This window comes from Osmerus mordax, chromosome 27, assembly GCF_038355195.1.
Source record: "Osmerus mordax isolate fOsmMor3 chromosome 27, fOsmMor3.pri, whole genome shotgun sequence".
In the NCBI taxonomy this organism is placed as follows: Eukaryota; Metazoa; Chordata; class Actinopteri; order Osmeriformes; family Osmeridae; genus Osmerus; species Osmerus mordax.
In genome coordinates, this window is record NC_090076.1 from 3,813,603 (window position 1) to 3,830,388 (window position 16,786).

At 41.2% G+C, this 16,786-nt stretch overlaps 2 protein-coding genes across 2 annotated transcripts in view; both read left to right on the plus strand.

The window, feature by feature from the left end:
- The first annotated feature begins 605 nt into the window (after positions 1 to 605).
- On the plus strand, positions 606 to 2,386 carry LOC136937064 (claudin-19). The gene is made up of 4 exons (XM_067230810.1): positions 606 to 828; positions 1,145 to 1,309; positions 1,433 to 1,502; positions 1,661 to 2,386. Exons 1-4 carry the CDS (start codon positions 606 to 608, stop codon positions 1,821 to 1,823), a joined length of 621 nt encoding a protein of 206 aa, XP_067086911.1. The 3' UTR covers positions 1,824 to 2,386.
- A 1,413-nt stretch (positions 2,387 to 3,799) lies between these two features.
- Positions 3,800 to 16,786, plus strand: part of p3h2 (prolyl 3-hydroxylase 2) — a 47,399-nt gene continuing 34,412 nt past the window's right edge. Inside the window, exon 1 of the mRNA XM_067230645.1 lies at positions 3,800 to 4,467. Coding sequence (XP_067086746.1) covers positions 4,051 to 4,467 — 417 coding nt within the window. The 5' untranslated portion in view covers positions 3,800 to 4,050. The remainder of the gene's footprint in view (positions 4,468 to 16,786) is intronic.

Consider the following 16,786-nt stretch of genomic DNA (forward strand, 5'->3'; position numbering starts at 1 on the left):
TCAATTATAGTTTAATAAACGCAACTTTTCAGTCCATTCTATCTGCCCTTCTGCTTGCCACTGTAATGATTATAATAAGTTGCAAACGCCACAACCTAACTAACCACACCATCAGAAATCGTTTACACTTAGACTACTATTCCTGACAGTATTTTATACATTCCTCACAGAGAAAGGAATGCAGTTCACCCATCTTTGTTGTTAAATTGAATATAGATTGTGTTGCCAAACAACTGTATCAATATTTTTTTTACTAAGCTCCCAATCTGGTGTTTCCCAAGGTAATTGCTCTCCCTCCCTTCACATTCCTATAGTTTTAGACTGCTAAGACATCATCCTTCCAGTCACCCAAAAATATGTAAACCCATTTTGGGCTTCTCAAAATAACCACAATGGTTCTAGTTTTTTAGGGAAGTACACTGATTTGATCAGCAGTAAGAGAAATGCTGGGTAGTTTCCTTGAAACTTTAGTTTTTCCATCCTCTGATTGATTAAAACGACTCATCTTCCAGGAGCTATAAAAGCAGGAGTTAGAGAGAGTGCCAAAACAGAATTACAGTTCATTTGTATTTTACATACATATTCAAATTTTGACAGCTAATGTTATGGCAAACTCAGGAATTCAAATTATCGGCTATGTTTTGGCACTTGGTGGTCTCGCTGCCTCAATCGCTGCCACTTTCATGGTTGAGTGGAAAAGAGATGCACCTAAGGAAGGTGAAAATAATTCTAGGAATTATCATTATTCAGGACTATGGGAATCATGCTCAGTTGACAGAACAGGAACCAGGTGCTGTGAGCCTTACACTTCAATCATCCACCTGACAAGTAAGTCCAGCATTTCTGACACTCCTATTTCATATCTTCCTCTAAGCATCAGATAAAAACAGGTTTCTGTTGAGGTAATTTTTTACTCAATACATTGTTTAATATAATTTCCACCATGTTTTGACACAATTTGATTTAGGTAATACAATATATCACTGAAACGAAAGTCAAGTCAAGCTATTGTAACATATTATGAGGCATTTGAGGTTTGCTTCATTTAGCCCAATAGCAAAAATACATCTGAAATGAGTACATTTTATGGACATTTATACTTTAACTCCCCATTTTATTGATCTGCCGTCTCCCCTATGTGCAGTTGAGTTGCATGTCGCTCGGGCAGGTATGCTGCTCAATATTCTGCTGTCCATCTGTGGGCTGTTACTAACCACATTTGGGTTGAAATGCACCAAGTGCCTTGATGGAAACCGGTTGGCAAAGAATCGCGTTGTCATGGCAGGAGGAATCTTCATTATGAGTTCAGGTATGCTACTATAAACATTTGTTTTAACCATGACTTAGTTATGAATTGATATGCAGTGAAACAGTCCATCACAATGCTTTAGAGTGTACTCACGTTGTTCTCTTCACTGCCGTCTCACTCAAGGTCTTCTGTCACTGTCAACTACTTCTTGGTATGCAAATACCATTGTCCAGTCCTTCGACCAGGGTAAAAGGTAGGTTCATAAGTAAATAAGACACTGGCCATAACATGACCCATTAATAACAAGAAGTGTCAGCTTCTTTAGAAAATTGAATAATAATCTTTTTAGTTTAGAAGACATATACCCTTTTTCCTCATTCTTGAGCCCTGTCTCTGAATTTGCCTCTACAGGTATGAGTTTGCAAGTGCCATGTTTGTGAGCTGGACTGGGGCTGTCCTTGCCCTGGTCGGTGGAGCTTTCCTTGGCATCAGGTGCCCTGCAAATAGTGAAAGGCCATCCCTCCGACCCCAGAATCTCCAGCCTGTGTCCAAATCAGGTACAGACTATGTCTAGGCTAGTGCAGACTTGAGAAGATTCCATATATTGCCAGCATCTAACCATGGTCATGGATGAACATATGTTCTTAATGTATGTTTGAAACTGGAGTACAATTGACACATTTTCTTTATTCAAGCTTGAAAATAATGCAACAACAGACAATACTATAACGGTTTCTTTACACCAGCTTTATTGCATTAAACAATAATTTGTAAAGAACAGGTCATTGTGCTCTCTTCCTAAAACACATTCAGTCCAATGTGATTTAACCATAGATTGTCAAAATAATATTGTTTGAGCATTTGCTAACAGGTCATACTTTGCTAAATGTAAGGATACTTCAGTTACTTTTTTTAATTTTCCCCAGTACTTTTATATTGCTTTTCTGTCATAAATCTCAACAGAAAGCTCCCTCTGCTTGGACATTTTAAACAGAGCATGGATTTAATGTATTTTCCACTGTAGAGAATGTATCATGCACAATAACAATTTGGAGCAGTGGATTAGGCTATTAAATTATGAAATGCTATAGAAATGTTATAGATATTGTTTTTGGTGTCCTAAAGTTCTTGTTATTTATGACCTTCATCTTAAGGTCAAAGTATCATATGTTTAACTTGTAACTGTGTGATTAAAAGTAATTGGTCTTTTTTTTTACCTGTCATAATTATTGGTTCTTATTTACATGTACATCAAGGAACATTCAAAACGCTACAGCAGTTGACATTAAATTGACAACTCAATATGTAGCATATCAGTGAGGTTATCATAATCACAGTCTCCTTAATATATATTCAGCTTCTGCTGTGACAAGATTGAGATATGGACACAAGCACCAGAAAAACCAAAATGGAATCTACTTCAGAAGAGCAAGTTGATATGAACTATGTGGACTCACTAAATCATTACATTACATTTAGTCATTTAGCAGATGCTCTTATCCAGAGCGACTTACAGTAAGTACAGGGACATTCACCCGAGGCAAGTAGGGTGAAGTGCCTTGCCCAAGGACACAACGTAATTTGGCACAGCCGGAATCGAACCGGCAAACTCAGGTTGTGTTACAGTAGTCTGTCAATGTGTCTTGTATCAAACATAGTCTTGTGTGTAATAGGAAGTAAAATTTTGTGATAGGAACTAATAAATCTAATGGTCATTGTGTTTCCAAAAGGTGTTAGAATGTTGATGCGAGATTCATTTTGATTCATCCACAAAAGCATTGAGGTTGGGAACTATGTCAGGTGACTTAATTAGGCCTGACCTTTCCCAAGTTTTTACCATAGTTTAAAGCACATAATTGTCTAGAATGACATGTTATGCTTCAGTATTACTATTTCCACCACCAGAAGTAAGGGCTCTAACCCATATACAGTAGGCTTCAATGACTGCCCTCTGCTGTTTACAGTTCCTCAAGGACAGAAGTTAACTAACTGCCCAAGACCCTCAGCCTGCTAGAATCAGTGTGAGCACCTACATCCTCAAGGGGGAGACATTGTATTGTTGCATTGTTGATTGGCAAGGGGTTACTAAAGTAGACATTAAGCATTTCATTTCTTGTTGCAAAGACTAGGCTATTTTACATTAATTATTGAAGTTAACCTAATTACAAGTGTGTACTAAGAAAGTAGAAAAAGATTAAGTGGAATCACTGGTGCGATTACTTGTGTAATTATTGCATACATATAACTTGGTGTAGTACCTTCTTGGATTTATGTAGACATTAAAGTTGATAGAGAATAGTTAAAAAAAAAAGCTGTATGTACCAGAACACTGAATTACTCCATACTTTGTTACGTTACATTGTTACTACATTGTTAACCAAAACGGTATTGTTTGTTCGTTGTTTCCGTATAGGATAGCACATAAAGTAAATAATTTGCTTGCTCTCTTTAACAGTCTCAAAGTGACATTCTGAGGTTGTCGGCTCAATGATGATGTTGTGGTCATTCATTTTTAACTAGAAGGGGAGGAGTTAGCGGAGTGAGAGTGGGGTCGTTATAGAAAATGTGTCCCTAGTCCCTGGCTAAAGAAGTCAAATTTCCGCCCTGCTACTGACCTGTACTCCAAAGTGACCAACGGGTTTTTTAAATGGGACTCAATTAGACTTGATCGCGACTTGGTAAACGGAACTATCACAGAATCAGCCTTTTATTTACTGTTAGTCGTCTTGGCATTCTCCATATAAGAACTGTGAACTGCAAGCGGATGTTTGGAGCCCTGTAGCCTTCCAACACCAAGGAAGATGGATGACAACTTTGCCAGAGGAGGTTTATTGTCAATTGTCCTTCGAGCCGTCTTGTTGTCCTCGTCATTCGCTTCGTTAGAGCCTTACGACCTATTATACAACAATGGAGTCGAAGCATTTTACAGGGGTGACTATACAAATGTGGCGCGATACATGGAGGGAGCGCTCAGCAGCTACGCAGAGGTCCGACAAACTAAAGTCCAATGTTGGCTGAGGTGTCAGGAACAGCACCCATTTGATACTTCTTCATGGGACTTGCGCTTCTTCGACGTGATTCTTCGAAGGTCTTCTTGTCTGAACGAATGCATTGAAAACAAAATAGGGACGCAGTCAATGCACAGAGTCAGCGAGGATGTCATTCAGGATTTTCACAGACGTATCCCCTACAATTATCTCCAGCTGGCTTATCAAAAGGTAGGAGTGTTAAAAAGTAAAACATTTCAACGAACTAACAATTGCAATCAACTGCATGGGAAAGTTATTTGCTGCGTAGGCAACGGTACGCTTTTTATCTGGCTGAGGTTGTGGGCTCTTTGAACAGCTGTTGCTGCTGCTGAGCAACGTGATGCCACATATAGCCTACCCAGCTGTTGAATGATGGGATTAACTTTAACAGGATGTTGATGTTGCATGGTTGCCCCGGAATAAAGAAACGTTATTTTATTGCAAGGAGCCATTACGAATGTTATAGCTGATTCATAATATTAATGGGCAACATTTAATTCAGGCAATATGATAAGCTACCGTATGTAAAGGTCCCAACACAAACATTAAGTACGCACTGTGCACCATGCTCTCTATCACAGCAAAGACACGCGCACACGCACATACATAATGTATTTTTGTTTTGTAAGCCCCTCCCCTAATCACTTTTCCTCCATTCATAAAGTTGTTAACAGGAGATTTTGAATCACAATCCCTAGTAGGCACTAGACACATACACACACACACACTTTCAATTTGAAATTACAGTTACGATGTTTCCTTAAAATGTTTGTTCAAGTGGTCCAAACTTGGCCACTGCAGAATTGTTTCATGTCTGTGTTTTCACAGTTTCTTATCTGTTCCAACACAATTTTACATGAATATATGGAAATGGATCGTTACTTTACAACCTGAAACTAGAAGTCATGATTGTACCTGCTATGCCAACAATGTTTTACTTTGTTTCTGTTAAGGTAAAATCTGTGGTCATGCACAGTGATCTTAGTAGCGTACCTCCTGGCAGTGGCCATGGGCTGCTGTGTGGTTTATGAAAGAGAGTTCAGCTGATGTCTGGCTCCATTTCACATTGCCCACAAACATGTCTGAGTCAGAACAAATCAATGTCCCAGTCCAGACATGACATTGCTTTAGCGGGAGTCAGATGGCTGAGCGGTGAGGGAATCGGGCTAGTAATCCGAAGGTTGCCAGTTCGATTCCCGGTCATGCCAACTGATGTTGTGTCCTTGGGCAAGGCACTTCACCCTACTTGCCTCGGGGGAATGTCCCTGTACTTACTGTAAGTCGCTCTGGATAAGAGCGTCTGCTAAATGACTAAATGTAAATGTAAATGCTTTAAGGCAAGGCCTGGCTCATATAGTAGCATCTGTGCTAAGGAAATACTATTTTGTCATCGCCTATACACTAAGAGTGGTATAGGGTGTATCTAACTTGTAAATGTAGCACCTAGGACTACTAATGGTCTTATGGTCCTATATTACTTTGTCTACCCTGCAACTAGGCATGTGTTCTTGTTGGTATTAGGGAGGTTAATTTTGAAAATATCTTTTGACCGATAACTGACGCTCCTTAACAACCATTAACTGACAATATTTTTTGTTGTTGAATGTGTGTGTGTGTACACAAATTAGAATGGGTTTCGTTTCCCACATTCAGCTCAAGAACCGGGCACTCTCCAAAGTTCATATTCAGCACGTGTAGGGTTGGGTATCGTTAGAATTTGATCGATTCCGGTTCCGATTCTGGTTTTCAAAATCTGGTTTTCAAAACACACCATCATTTTTCACGGCCAGGATTTGAACCAGCAACCTTCTGATTACTAGCCCGATTCCCTAACCGCTCAGCCACCTGACTTCCTCTGTTGGTGATGTTCCCTATCAAAATCACACTTCTAATGTCTAAATTGAATTAGGCCCTCATCATTCATCATTATTGTATGTCACAGCAGCTTTGTGCTGTTAAGCAATTAACTAAGAGTTTAGAAAAAGTTTATTTGGTATGGAGAAAAAAAACATTCAAGCCTAATATTTTGCAATAGCCTACATAGAGTTAAACAAATGGGTTATGTTACAGTAACGCTGCGTTCACACTGCAGCGTTTTTTAACGTTCTGCATCGCTTGCCTTCCCACAGTACAGCACGTTCGGGGGCGTGTTAGACAAGTTAATACAGAGTTGTAGTTCTCGAAGGTCACTGTTGTAGTCATGGCCAAGCGTGCAGATTTGGGTTCATGTACTCACAATATCGATCAAAATACCACTTTTACACAACATTTATGTAAGTGCAAGATTTTACTAGTGCAAGATTACAGTAGAATACATGTTACGCCACCGGTCACTCAACCAGTCGTTTGTAGGCTGGACTAGCGAGCTAGCAGTGGCACAGAACAGTCACGTAATGTGACGAGACTAAATTTAAAAGTAGGCTATAAAAACACACTAGGAACAATGACGACATCGGCAACCATGCACCATGCATTATTAGTTTAATGTATTCTTTAAATTCAGGCTCGTCACATTAGTAACTTTGTTCTGAACAGAACTGGGTGTGCAGACACATACGAAAAGTTTCTCCTCCATCTTGAAATTGTCAAACCTAGAAATGTTTACCATGACGAACAGTTGCTACGTTACAAGAAACAAGAAACCAATCCGATTGGCCAACGCTGGCGTTGTCACGCTCCTCATTTACATGAAGTTGAGAAAATCCAACTTGCAACGCTCCGCTCCGCTCTCAATCCCACAATGTCCTACGCGAGCGTCAACGCCTGGTTTCATTGAAAATTAATTGGAAGCCGACGCCCCGCGCCGCCCGCTCCGCTGCAGTGTGAACGCAGGGTAAGCATATCTACAGGGGAGCATGTTGTTGGTCATCATGATTACAAAACCTTGTCACCATGCATGTGTGTGTGTGTGTAGTGTACACAAAAATGGCAAATAAAAGATTCCACCAATCCATCTTCTAATAGGCTAAAGGATATAAATATATGATATCATAGAGTTAAAGTTGTTTAGTCTATATACATATAGCCCAGGGTCAGTGGCGGCCGGGACTTTGCAGAGGCACCCCCGCAAAGTTGGAGCTCGAGGCCCCTCCCCCAAATCCACTCAAAATGTATCTCCATCCTATCTTATACATTGCTGTCTAACTTTAAATATAGCCTATATTCACCAATGTGAGAGAAATAAAAAAGAAAAAAAATAACAAAAGCACAATAGCAGCCTATTTGTGTGGCATTCTGCGGAAATCGTCGGATGTCGCGGCCGCGCGGTCATTGCTGGCTATAAGCCATAAAATATCGAAAATTGTTTTTTGTCAAAATTTAGATTTTTTGATGTTTTCTATAGTTAACACCCTAAACTTCATTGTAATGTACAAAAAGTATAGCTTCTGAAAAACTGTTAATTTCAACGTTTTTTGGACATGTCAGCTAGCAAGATTTCCAAGCCATTTCAAATCAAATGCTCAGTTTGCTTGCTCTTTTGAGTGCTGCAGCAGCCCCAAACAACTGATCAATGAAGTCAGGCTGTTAAACTTAAAAATAACTTGCTGAGAAGTTATTAATGTAGCCTATACTTAAACTGACATTTACATTCACAACGTGATTACGAACAAAAGGATTTACTTTCTATATTCGCCACAGAATTAGAATGAAAGTGGAGTGGAATGCAATTTTCTCGGTTATCACTTCATTGACACAGGTCAACTTTAAAATTATGTAACTTCAGTTGTGATAAAGATATCTGAGTGATTTAAACATATTTGTATTCAGGATAGTTTGTAGTTTCCAAATATGTATAATACCCAGAAAGACCCAAATGTTCACGATGTGAAGAGTTTCCGCAGGCCGCCACACATTTGTCATTGTTCAAAACCAAAGACAGCACTAGCCTTCTGATAGTTCAGCACCAAGGATAGCATCGTCGAAATAACACACAATCAATGGAGGAAAGGAAAACATTTATTCTTGCCAATAAGTAGGCTAAGCAAGTATATTTATTGTTGGTTGCTGGTGAAGACGTGCTGCTGCTAGCTACCTGCGGCTGCGGTAGTGTTTCGTCTGGAGATGTTGATAATATTCCTCTCTGGCTGGTCTAAATAAGTGTGTAATCTTCGGGTGTTTTGCTCGAGTTTATTCAGACAACAGTTTATTGCTGCGCTTTTGAGCACCGCGTGCATATTTTCTTTTACTCATGTCTCTACCGTCATCTAGCAGAACGTAGCCTAATGATTAGCATTTTTTAAATGTGCGCGTTCAATAGGCGTAATGGCCCAAAAGGCACGTAAGATACGCAAAAGCCATTGTTGCCAGATTCAGGGATTTTGAGACTATTTAGCCTATTTAGATCTGTTACGTTGCCTACATTACGGAATTCCTTTACCTGGCAGTTGAAACTTGGGGCTCTAAATGAGCGCCCTCAAAGTGTTTTCCTTGTTTTTTTTAATAAATATTTTTTTTTTATATAGGCCTAGTCTGTTTTTTGATATGCAGGGCGGGGCCCTTAGGGCGTGGGGCCCCCCCGCCTTGCGTGGGCTGCGGGGGCTTCCCAGCCGCCACTGCCCAGGGTTGGACTTGCCATCGGGATTTTTCCTGAACCGCCGGTCAAACGGCCGCGGCATAATGCAAAAAATATATTATAATAATACACGGTCGTAGGCCGGTCTGCGAAGTCCCGGGCTGTTTTTCAGTCCCAGTCCAAACCTGTAAGCCTATGTATTTTTGTAAAAATATTTTCCGTTGATTTTAATACAACTGTCAGATGACTATTTGGCCATAAATAGGCCTGCTATATTTGTCTGTTGCTCTGATAACTTAAAAGCGACAGCCTATATTTTTTTACGATCTGGTAACTGAAAATTTAAAAATATATCTGACACATAGGCTACAGCTCTTACTTTGAAATATGTTTAATGGTGGCCACTCCTTTCACCCCCCTTACGTCTCCCCTTTGCCGATTTTGTGATGTGTGTTTCACCAACTGAAAGCCATGCGTGTGCGCGAATATGAACAACCACCAGAATGCGTTTAACAAATAAAATGCCAGGTTGGTTAGAATTGTGAAATGTTTATTGTAGGCCAACAGAATCGAGTATTAAGCCATGTCATAATTGTTTATAGCTAAGTCACTACAAATATTAAACAGTTTTCTTGCGATCCCATAAACGTAGGCTACTGTTGAACGCCGAAAGTCGCTCTTCCTTGGCAAAGCAATGCAAAAGTTGGAAAATTCACTCATTCACTCAAACTCATGCCACACCGGAGTTACCCAATCCAAATCCGTCCGAGTGCGGTAGATTAGCCGCTGCGGTGCGGATTGCATTGTTATGACATTTTAAGAATAACTAATATATCGTCATATATACCGTTACCGTCAGTGCTTACGAATTATACCGTGATAAACATTTTAGGCCATACCGCCCAGCCCCGATACCCAACCCTAGGCATGCGTCCTCTTTATAATCCAGTGCAGTGCGGCAATTGACGTTGTTTGGATAAGCATTTCAACATCAAATAGGGGGGGTCAGATGGCTGAGTGGTTAGGGAATCGGGCTATTAATCAGAAGGTTGCCGGTTTGATTCATACATTTACATTTATGCATTTAGCAGACGCTTATATGCTAGCTAACAGAACGATACTATAAAGTGGATATACTTTCAGTATAGATCAGTGAATATTGTTACATAAATTAATGTGTTTACTGATGTCAAAACTGTCATCATATTGCAAATGTACAAGTGCTGTATGGTGAATTAGACGTACCATTATGACAACTGGCTCAACCATTGTGCCATGTCATGACTTCTGTTTGTTTGTGGTTGTAAGACAATTTAACAGAGAACCAATATAGTAATTTTTTATCAACATAAGCATAAGGAACCAGCAGACAAATGAAGGCTACATGATAATTTGCATGAATGAAGGCTACCACAGCATTGGCAATTTTACTAGAATAGATGTGGAGGTTGAACAAGTACTTCAGAGATGACAGAGAATTTCAATTGTGATCTGAGAAATATTGGTACCAAAACCACTGAGAAGAACTGTCATCACCAGCTGCATCACGGGCACTGCACTATCTATAATTTAAGAAATGTGTGTGTGTCACCGACATCATCACGGTCACTGTGCCCTATCTATAGCTCAAGGAATCTGTATTTGTGTGTTTCACTGACATCTTAATTACCGGCTGCATCACGGGCACTTTGCACTAGTAAAAAAAAAAGATTATACAACAAATGTTTTTCCCCCCTATAATGTTTTTTTTTTTTTTTTTTTTTATACCAGCATAAACAACAACATAACAAAAACAGATTTACAAAATGAAAACACATTGAATCCGAGAGCACCGACTGTACCTACATGATTGGCACCTATAACAACACGGAAGTACAATTACAGTTATTATGCTGCTGCTCAACAACGAAAACGGAGATTGCCAAACTAGCAGAAAGTTGCTAGATTTGTCACTAGTCGCTAGATACAACCTTTTTGACACTAGGGAAAGTAAAAAGTAGCTAAATTAGCAACACTTACCGATTGTATTAACCGGTAAACATTTGTATTGTCGGTTAACGGTTACACTGGTTAATTATGAGCATCCCTAGTTGGTATCTTCATTAACTTACTACAAGACTGCATATCAAGCCTGTGCTGACCTAATAACAGGTAGAAAGAGAGAGGACCTGGGTAAGAAATCAAGACCGGACCAGGGTGAAACAGAGGGGAAAATGCTGTGGCCTTGTAACTACCATAGCAATTGCAGGATATAGTATTTTAAGATTGGCTGTGTAGGGGACACATTTCTTTATTTTAATAAAGCGTTTCATGTGTTTTGAGCTGGGGGCGGGTGGTGCTGTTTGTGAAAATAAATAACATTCCTCCAGTATTTAACATTCCAGCCTTACACACCCCGCTTTCAACCCGGCCTCTGGCATAATGGCTCCTTTCGGCCCAGCAGAAAGGCTCACAGACACCAACTGTTTTCGTAAATCAGGCAGATGCATGTGTCCCCAACTGGCCCACCATTTACCCCTGCAAATATTTTGTTTTCCTGTTGTAGCCTGTTTACTTTTCTAAAATCAGAGACATGCCGCCTTGTGCAGGCTTTAAAGGAATACTTCTGCTCCAGCCTGTGGCATGGCCTCAGGTAGCCCTCTGTGTGGCATGTTCATTGGCCAGAGCTGGCTTCTCTACACTTGACCAGATGAAAGGGGTCGGTAACACGGACACCCTTTTAAGCTACGAGGCTGATTGCTTACTGTACATCCTGGGTCCGCCCTCTGGGTGATAAGGGAGGGGGACAAGCAGAGATTCCTATCAACATACTGAATAATGTATGGGATGGGGGGGGGGATTTTGCGTGGGGATTTTGGGGGGAGAATAGTTATAATGTCTAGTGGATTATGGTCATATTACCACTACGGACATTGACATAAGTTTTTACCTTCATCAACAACTGTCAAGATCATACTGATCAGTTACATCTCTCGTCCTGGCCCAACCATGAATAACACCACGTCACATTGCATTGGGGAGTCATTCCTACACTCTTCAGTGTTCAACTGCATCCCCACTAGTCTCCGACCAGACAGACCCAGGCTCGACCTGCATCACACACCAACACACTCTGCCAGCACACGGACGACCAGACAGAGATCCACTGACTGTGCCAAAGGCCTTCTGCATGACTGGCTCAGAGTGTATAACGGCACCATAGGAATGCATAGGCACTGTGTTCTGTATTTCGCTCCGCTCCGGATTAACCTTGAGATTAGAAAACCTGGTAGAAACGTGAATGAGATCAGTGTTTGTGAGACGTGACGAAGCTGTAGAACCCACTGGGAGGCAAGCTGGGGTCGAGGGGTGTTGTGGAGTCTTGGCGTCAGCTGTTGTGGGAGCCTGTCCAGCAGAGATGTTGCTTCGTCGCAGTTGCTGACAGAAATTGTGGCCTCTGTTTAAAATTGGTTCCAGATCATCACAATTGATCAAATGGTGGATTAAACACAATGACACAGAGAACATACCAGATACTTATTCATGGCGGATCAAGATATCCATTCCCCTGCCATGCGATGTGGAGTGGGACGCAGATCCAGTAGTCTGAATTAGCCAGCTGGTGGTCCGTGGTCTGAAATAAAACTTTTGCAGTGTTTCCCGCAGCACTTTTCAGTTAAGGCGGCCACCTAAGCAACACACGCCTGCCGCCTTAACTATCCTTAAATCCTTAACGCCTTAAATCATCAATAGAACTAATCTATCCAAACCATTTGAGGACCCTCCGCAGTTTCATGCTAATTTCTAAGACTGTAGCATCAATGTAGTGAAAAGAGACACTACATGACATTGTCCTAAACCTGTATGCTATGAGAGATAACACGGAGAATAATTCTTCTTAAATGTCTTAAACTACAGTACGTGGAGAAACACTGCAGTTAAGTGATTGAAGTACACAAAAACATAATTCCCTTGGGCGAAGTTAAATCATAAGACAATGGTGTGATGTTGAAATTGAGATGTGAGGGTATTATTTAACCATATACTGTATGACTATGGCTGCCTGGTACAGTTAATGAATGGTAGAGTACATTAATTGTTTGTTCCCTAAAGTAATTTTGTTGCTCCATCTCAAATTACAGTGTACCAAAGCCTTGAACTCAGTATGTAGTAAAGGGCACTCCCTCTAGTCCCCCAAAGCTTATGATGAGTAAGGAATTGTGGCATCTACTGTTATGTCTCCCTTTCGTCTGAGCACCAATTTATTTATTCTCACACTTTGATGTTAATTGCTGAAACTCAAACAACCTTCTGCAGTATTTAATATGTTGATGGTTGTAACCAAATAGAATCAGTTGTCATGCTTCGTGTCATTTGATGTACCATAAATCTATAATTATCTCTTCTATTCTTTGCCTCTCAGCACCGAAACACACCCTATGTAATTAACTTGGGTTGCATTGAGCCCAGATGTGCCAAACCTGTGTGTAAGGAGTAGTCCTAACGAGGAGAGGTTCTCTTTCACTTCAGAAAGTGAGAATAGTGGAATTGGAATTGTGGTTGTTAGTCTAATCCTTTGAGTGTTACTCACATCAGATCAAAAGCTTTAATAATGAAAGCTTTATCTCTGATATTAATGCAGAATATGGCAGCACTTGTCAACTATCATCTCTTCTCTCTAATACTAATTGTCATCTTATCATGAGCATTGCTACCCAGATCTATCTCCAAAGTTGCATGTTTGCTTTCAGAATTTTTACGGTTAAGTCACATTGTGGGAGGCCCTTAGCCTAGCTCTGCCCTGCTACGTACTTCCGCTCAATTTTGATTTTGCGTCTGTACTAGGTCTGAGAATTCGGCACATAAGTTGGTTTTCTCAAATATTGTTTTTGTAGGGCCAATCAGCGAACAGAGGGAGTGGCTGAGAACGATGACGTTGTGTGCTAGTTTGAGTTGTAGTTCAGTAATGGCAGCGGAGAAAGATGATCCAATAGTTTTAAACTTCAACAGAGTACCCGCCTTCAAGGAAGTTAACGCTTGTCAATGTAGTGATCCCAGACCCTCTGTACAAATGAAATGTACTAGGGTCTGGTTAGGACCAGGCTAGGAGGCCCTACCTGGACCAGTGAAAAAAAATTGGGTTGGTTTCTTGAGAAAAGAAATTGTGTACAAAATATTTTAGACAGCTGTGCTTTTAGACATTCCACTGGGCTTAGATGTTGTCTTTGATACTGGTTTACCACAAACTCTTGTAAAGTTAAGCACAACATTCTCTTTTAATGGGATAGTTAGAAGTTTCTATGGTAGTTATGTGGTAAGTTAACTAGAGAGGGGGGTGTGCTTGCGGCTGCTCCAGCTTCCCATAATCTCCTGTTGTTTACTAATATCAACAATTCAGTGTTTTTACTTCGGTTTAATAAGAAAGGACATTGATTAAGCTTGTTGAACTTAGTCCCTTTTAATTGTTATCTGGTTACTAGGATTGCTTGTAGCTAGTCTAGTAGCTGGCTACCACCAGCTGGTGGCTGATAGACTCTGTGCTTTGGACTACTCTGTGCTTTGGTGTAATGTGCGGGGTAACAGCTAAATAACTTGCCATTCTACCTGTCACTCGTAGGCTGGTAGCCTAATACAGTACCTCCCGGAAGTGGTCTGGAACGGGAGACAAACAAGCTAGCTAACAGAAAGCTGAAAAGTATCGTATCGTATTGTGTGTGCCTTGTGGTGTGAAGTTGTGGCGTTGTGTGACATCCTGACGTTTCTGACTGTGGCTTGTGTGGAGGGAATTGGGATTTCCTGTGTACTTACATTATTCACTAATCAATAGAACTTTCACTACTAGTCATTGGATACTAGTTAGTATGTTCTCATGTGAGTTTGCTATTTATAAGAGTAGATTGTGTTTGTCAGGTTGAATAGATGTTCGGGGTCAGGAGAAAGTACTGTGTAAATTTCTCTTGTGATGATGACGGGAATCTCTTTTTTTCTGAGACTGTTGTAACGTCATTACTTCCTGACTGTCACTATCAATGTTTACATTCTTGTGCCCTATAAAAGATGGTCCTCCTTGCTTCCATGTCCAGAGCTGAGAGAGACAGGATTGAGACCTAAGCCTGGTGTTTTCTCGCAATCTACAGATTGATAATTATTTCCAGAAAAAAATCCAGAACTCAACTGAATTTAGTCACTCCGTTAATGAAAAGATGGACAAAACACTTTCTTCATCACTAGCTAGATAACCACCGTTAGCTTAACTTCCACAAAAACGTTAATTATGCCTAAACCGTCGAACGGTCTCCTTGCTAATGGCAAACACACCCAATTATACATTAGGAACTTTACATTTACATATAATTAACATGCTAACTTAACTTAAATAAATAAGGTCTTTTGATTTTGGTTGTCTATGAACATACATTACTTGAATATAGAAATAGACCAAATTAGGTCAAACTTCAAATCAAACTTTATTAACATGTGCAACACGATGCGTTTCACAATGGGGAAAAGGGGATTGGGGGATACACACGCTTGTTTGAAATTACTTTTACATTTACATTTATGTATTTAGCAGACGCTTTTATCCAAAGCGACTTCCAAGAGAGAGCTTTACAAAGTGCATAGGTCACTGATCATAACAACGAGATAGCCACAAAACATTGCGAGTAGCCAAAACATGAAGCACACATTGTGAACAACCAAAGTAAGTGCCAAAGGGAAGAACCATAAGAGCATGTAGTTAAACAAGTTACAATAAAGTTACAAACAAAAAAAAGCAACAATAATAAAAACAATATATCACAGCGAGTACAAACAATTTTAAATCAGTTACCACCAACCACAAGAGCAACAAGTCAGATGGCTGAGCGGTGAGGGAGTCGGGCTAGTAATCTGAAGGTTGCCAGTTCGATTCCCGGTCATGCCAACTGACATTGTGTCCTTGGGCAAGTCACTTCACCCTACTTGCCTCGGCGGAATGTCCCTGTACTTACTGTAAGTCGCTCTGGATAAGAGCGTCTGCTAAATGACTAAATGTAAAATGTAACAAGTCTCTGAGCAAGAGTCATTGTGATCCTTGAGGAAACTAACATTGGGTCAAGCGAACCATTCCTAAGTACCGTTGTACTCCCGGAACAAGTGCGTCTTGAGCCTTTTCTTGAAGGTGGAGAGACAGTCAGTGTTTCTGATGGAGGTGGGGAGTTGATTCCACCACTGGGGGGCCAGACAGGAGAAGAGCTTGTGTTGGGACCGGGCGGTCTTGAGCGGTGGGACCACCAGGCGGTTGTCTGAAGAAGACCGTAGGTGACTGGTGGGGTTGTAAGGCTGCAGGAGAGACTTGATGTAGACGGGTGCAGTCCCGTTCACTGCTCGGAAGGTCAATACCAGGGTCTTGAATCTGATACAGGCCATGATAGGTAGCCAGTGGAGAGAGATGAGGAGCGGGGTAACATGGGAGCGTCTGGGTAGATTGTATACCAGGCGGGCCGCTGCGTTCTGAATCCTCTGAAGAGGGCGGGTTGCACATGCTGGGAGACCAGCGAGCAGCGAGTTGCAATAGTCCAACTTGGAGAGGACAAGTGCTTGGACTAGCAGCCTGGTGGAGTGCTCAGACAGGTATCTCCTGATCTTCCGGATGTTGTAGAGGGTGAATCTACACGACCTGGAGACCACAGCAATGTGGGCCGTGAGGGAGAGCTCGTCATCCATGGTAACCCCAAGGTTCCTGGCAGAGGATGAAGGGGTCACCGTCGCAGATCCCAGGGTGATTGAGAGATCGTGGGAGATGGAGGGTTTAGCCGGGATGATGAGAAGTACTGTTTTGGCGAGGTTCAGCTGGAGGTGGTGCTCGATCATCCAGGCCGAGATGTCTGTGAGGCAGGCCTCAATCCTAGCTGAGATCCCCGGATCGGTCGGGGGGAACGACAGGTACAGCTGCGTGTCGTCAGCGTAGCAGTGGTAGGAGAAGCCATGGGAGGTGATGATTGGTCCAAGTGAGGTGGTGTACAGAGAGAAGAG

Bases quoted from the DNA above. Each gene is read 5' to 3' on its own strand.
- LOC136937064 (XM_067230810.1), top strand. From the start codon at position 606: ATGGCAAACTCAGGAATTCAAATTATCGGCTATGTTTTGGCACTTGGT. The intron at 829-1,144 runs GTAAGTCCAGCA...CCCTATGTGCAG, and splicing joins TTCAATCATCCACCTGACAA to TTGAGTTGCATGTCGCTCGG. The intron at 1,310-1,432 runs GTATGCTACTAT...GTCTCACTCAAG, and splicing joins AATCTTCATTATGAGTTCAG to GTCTTCTGTCACTGTCAACT.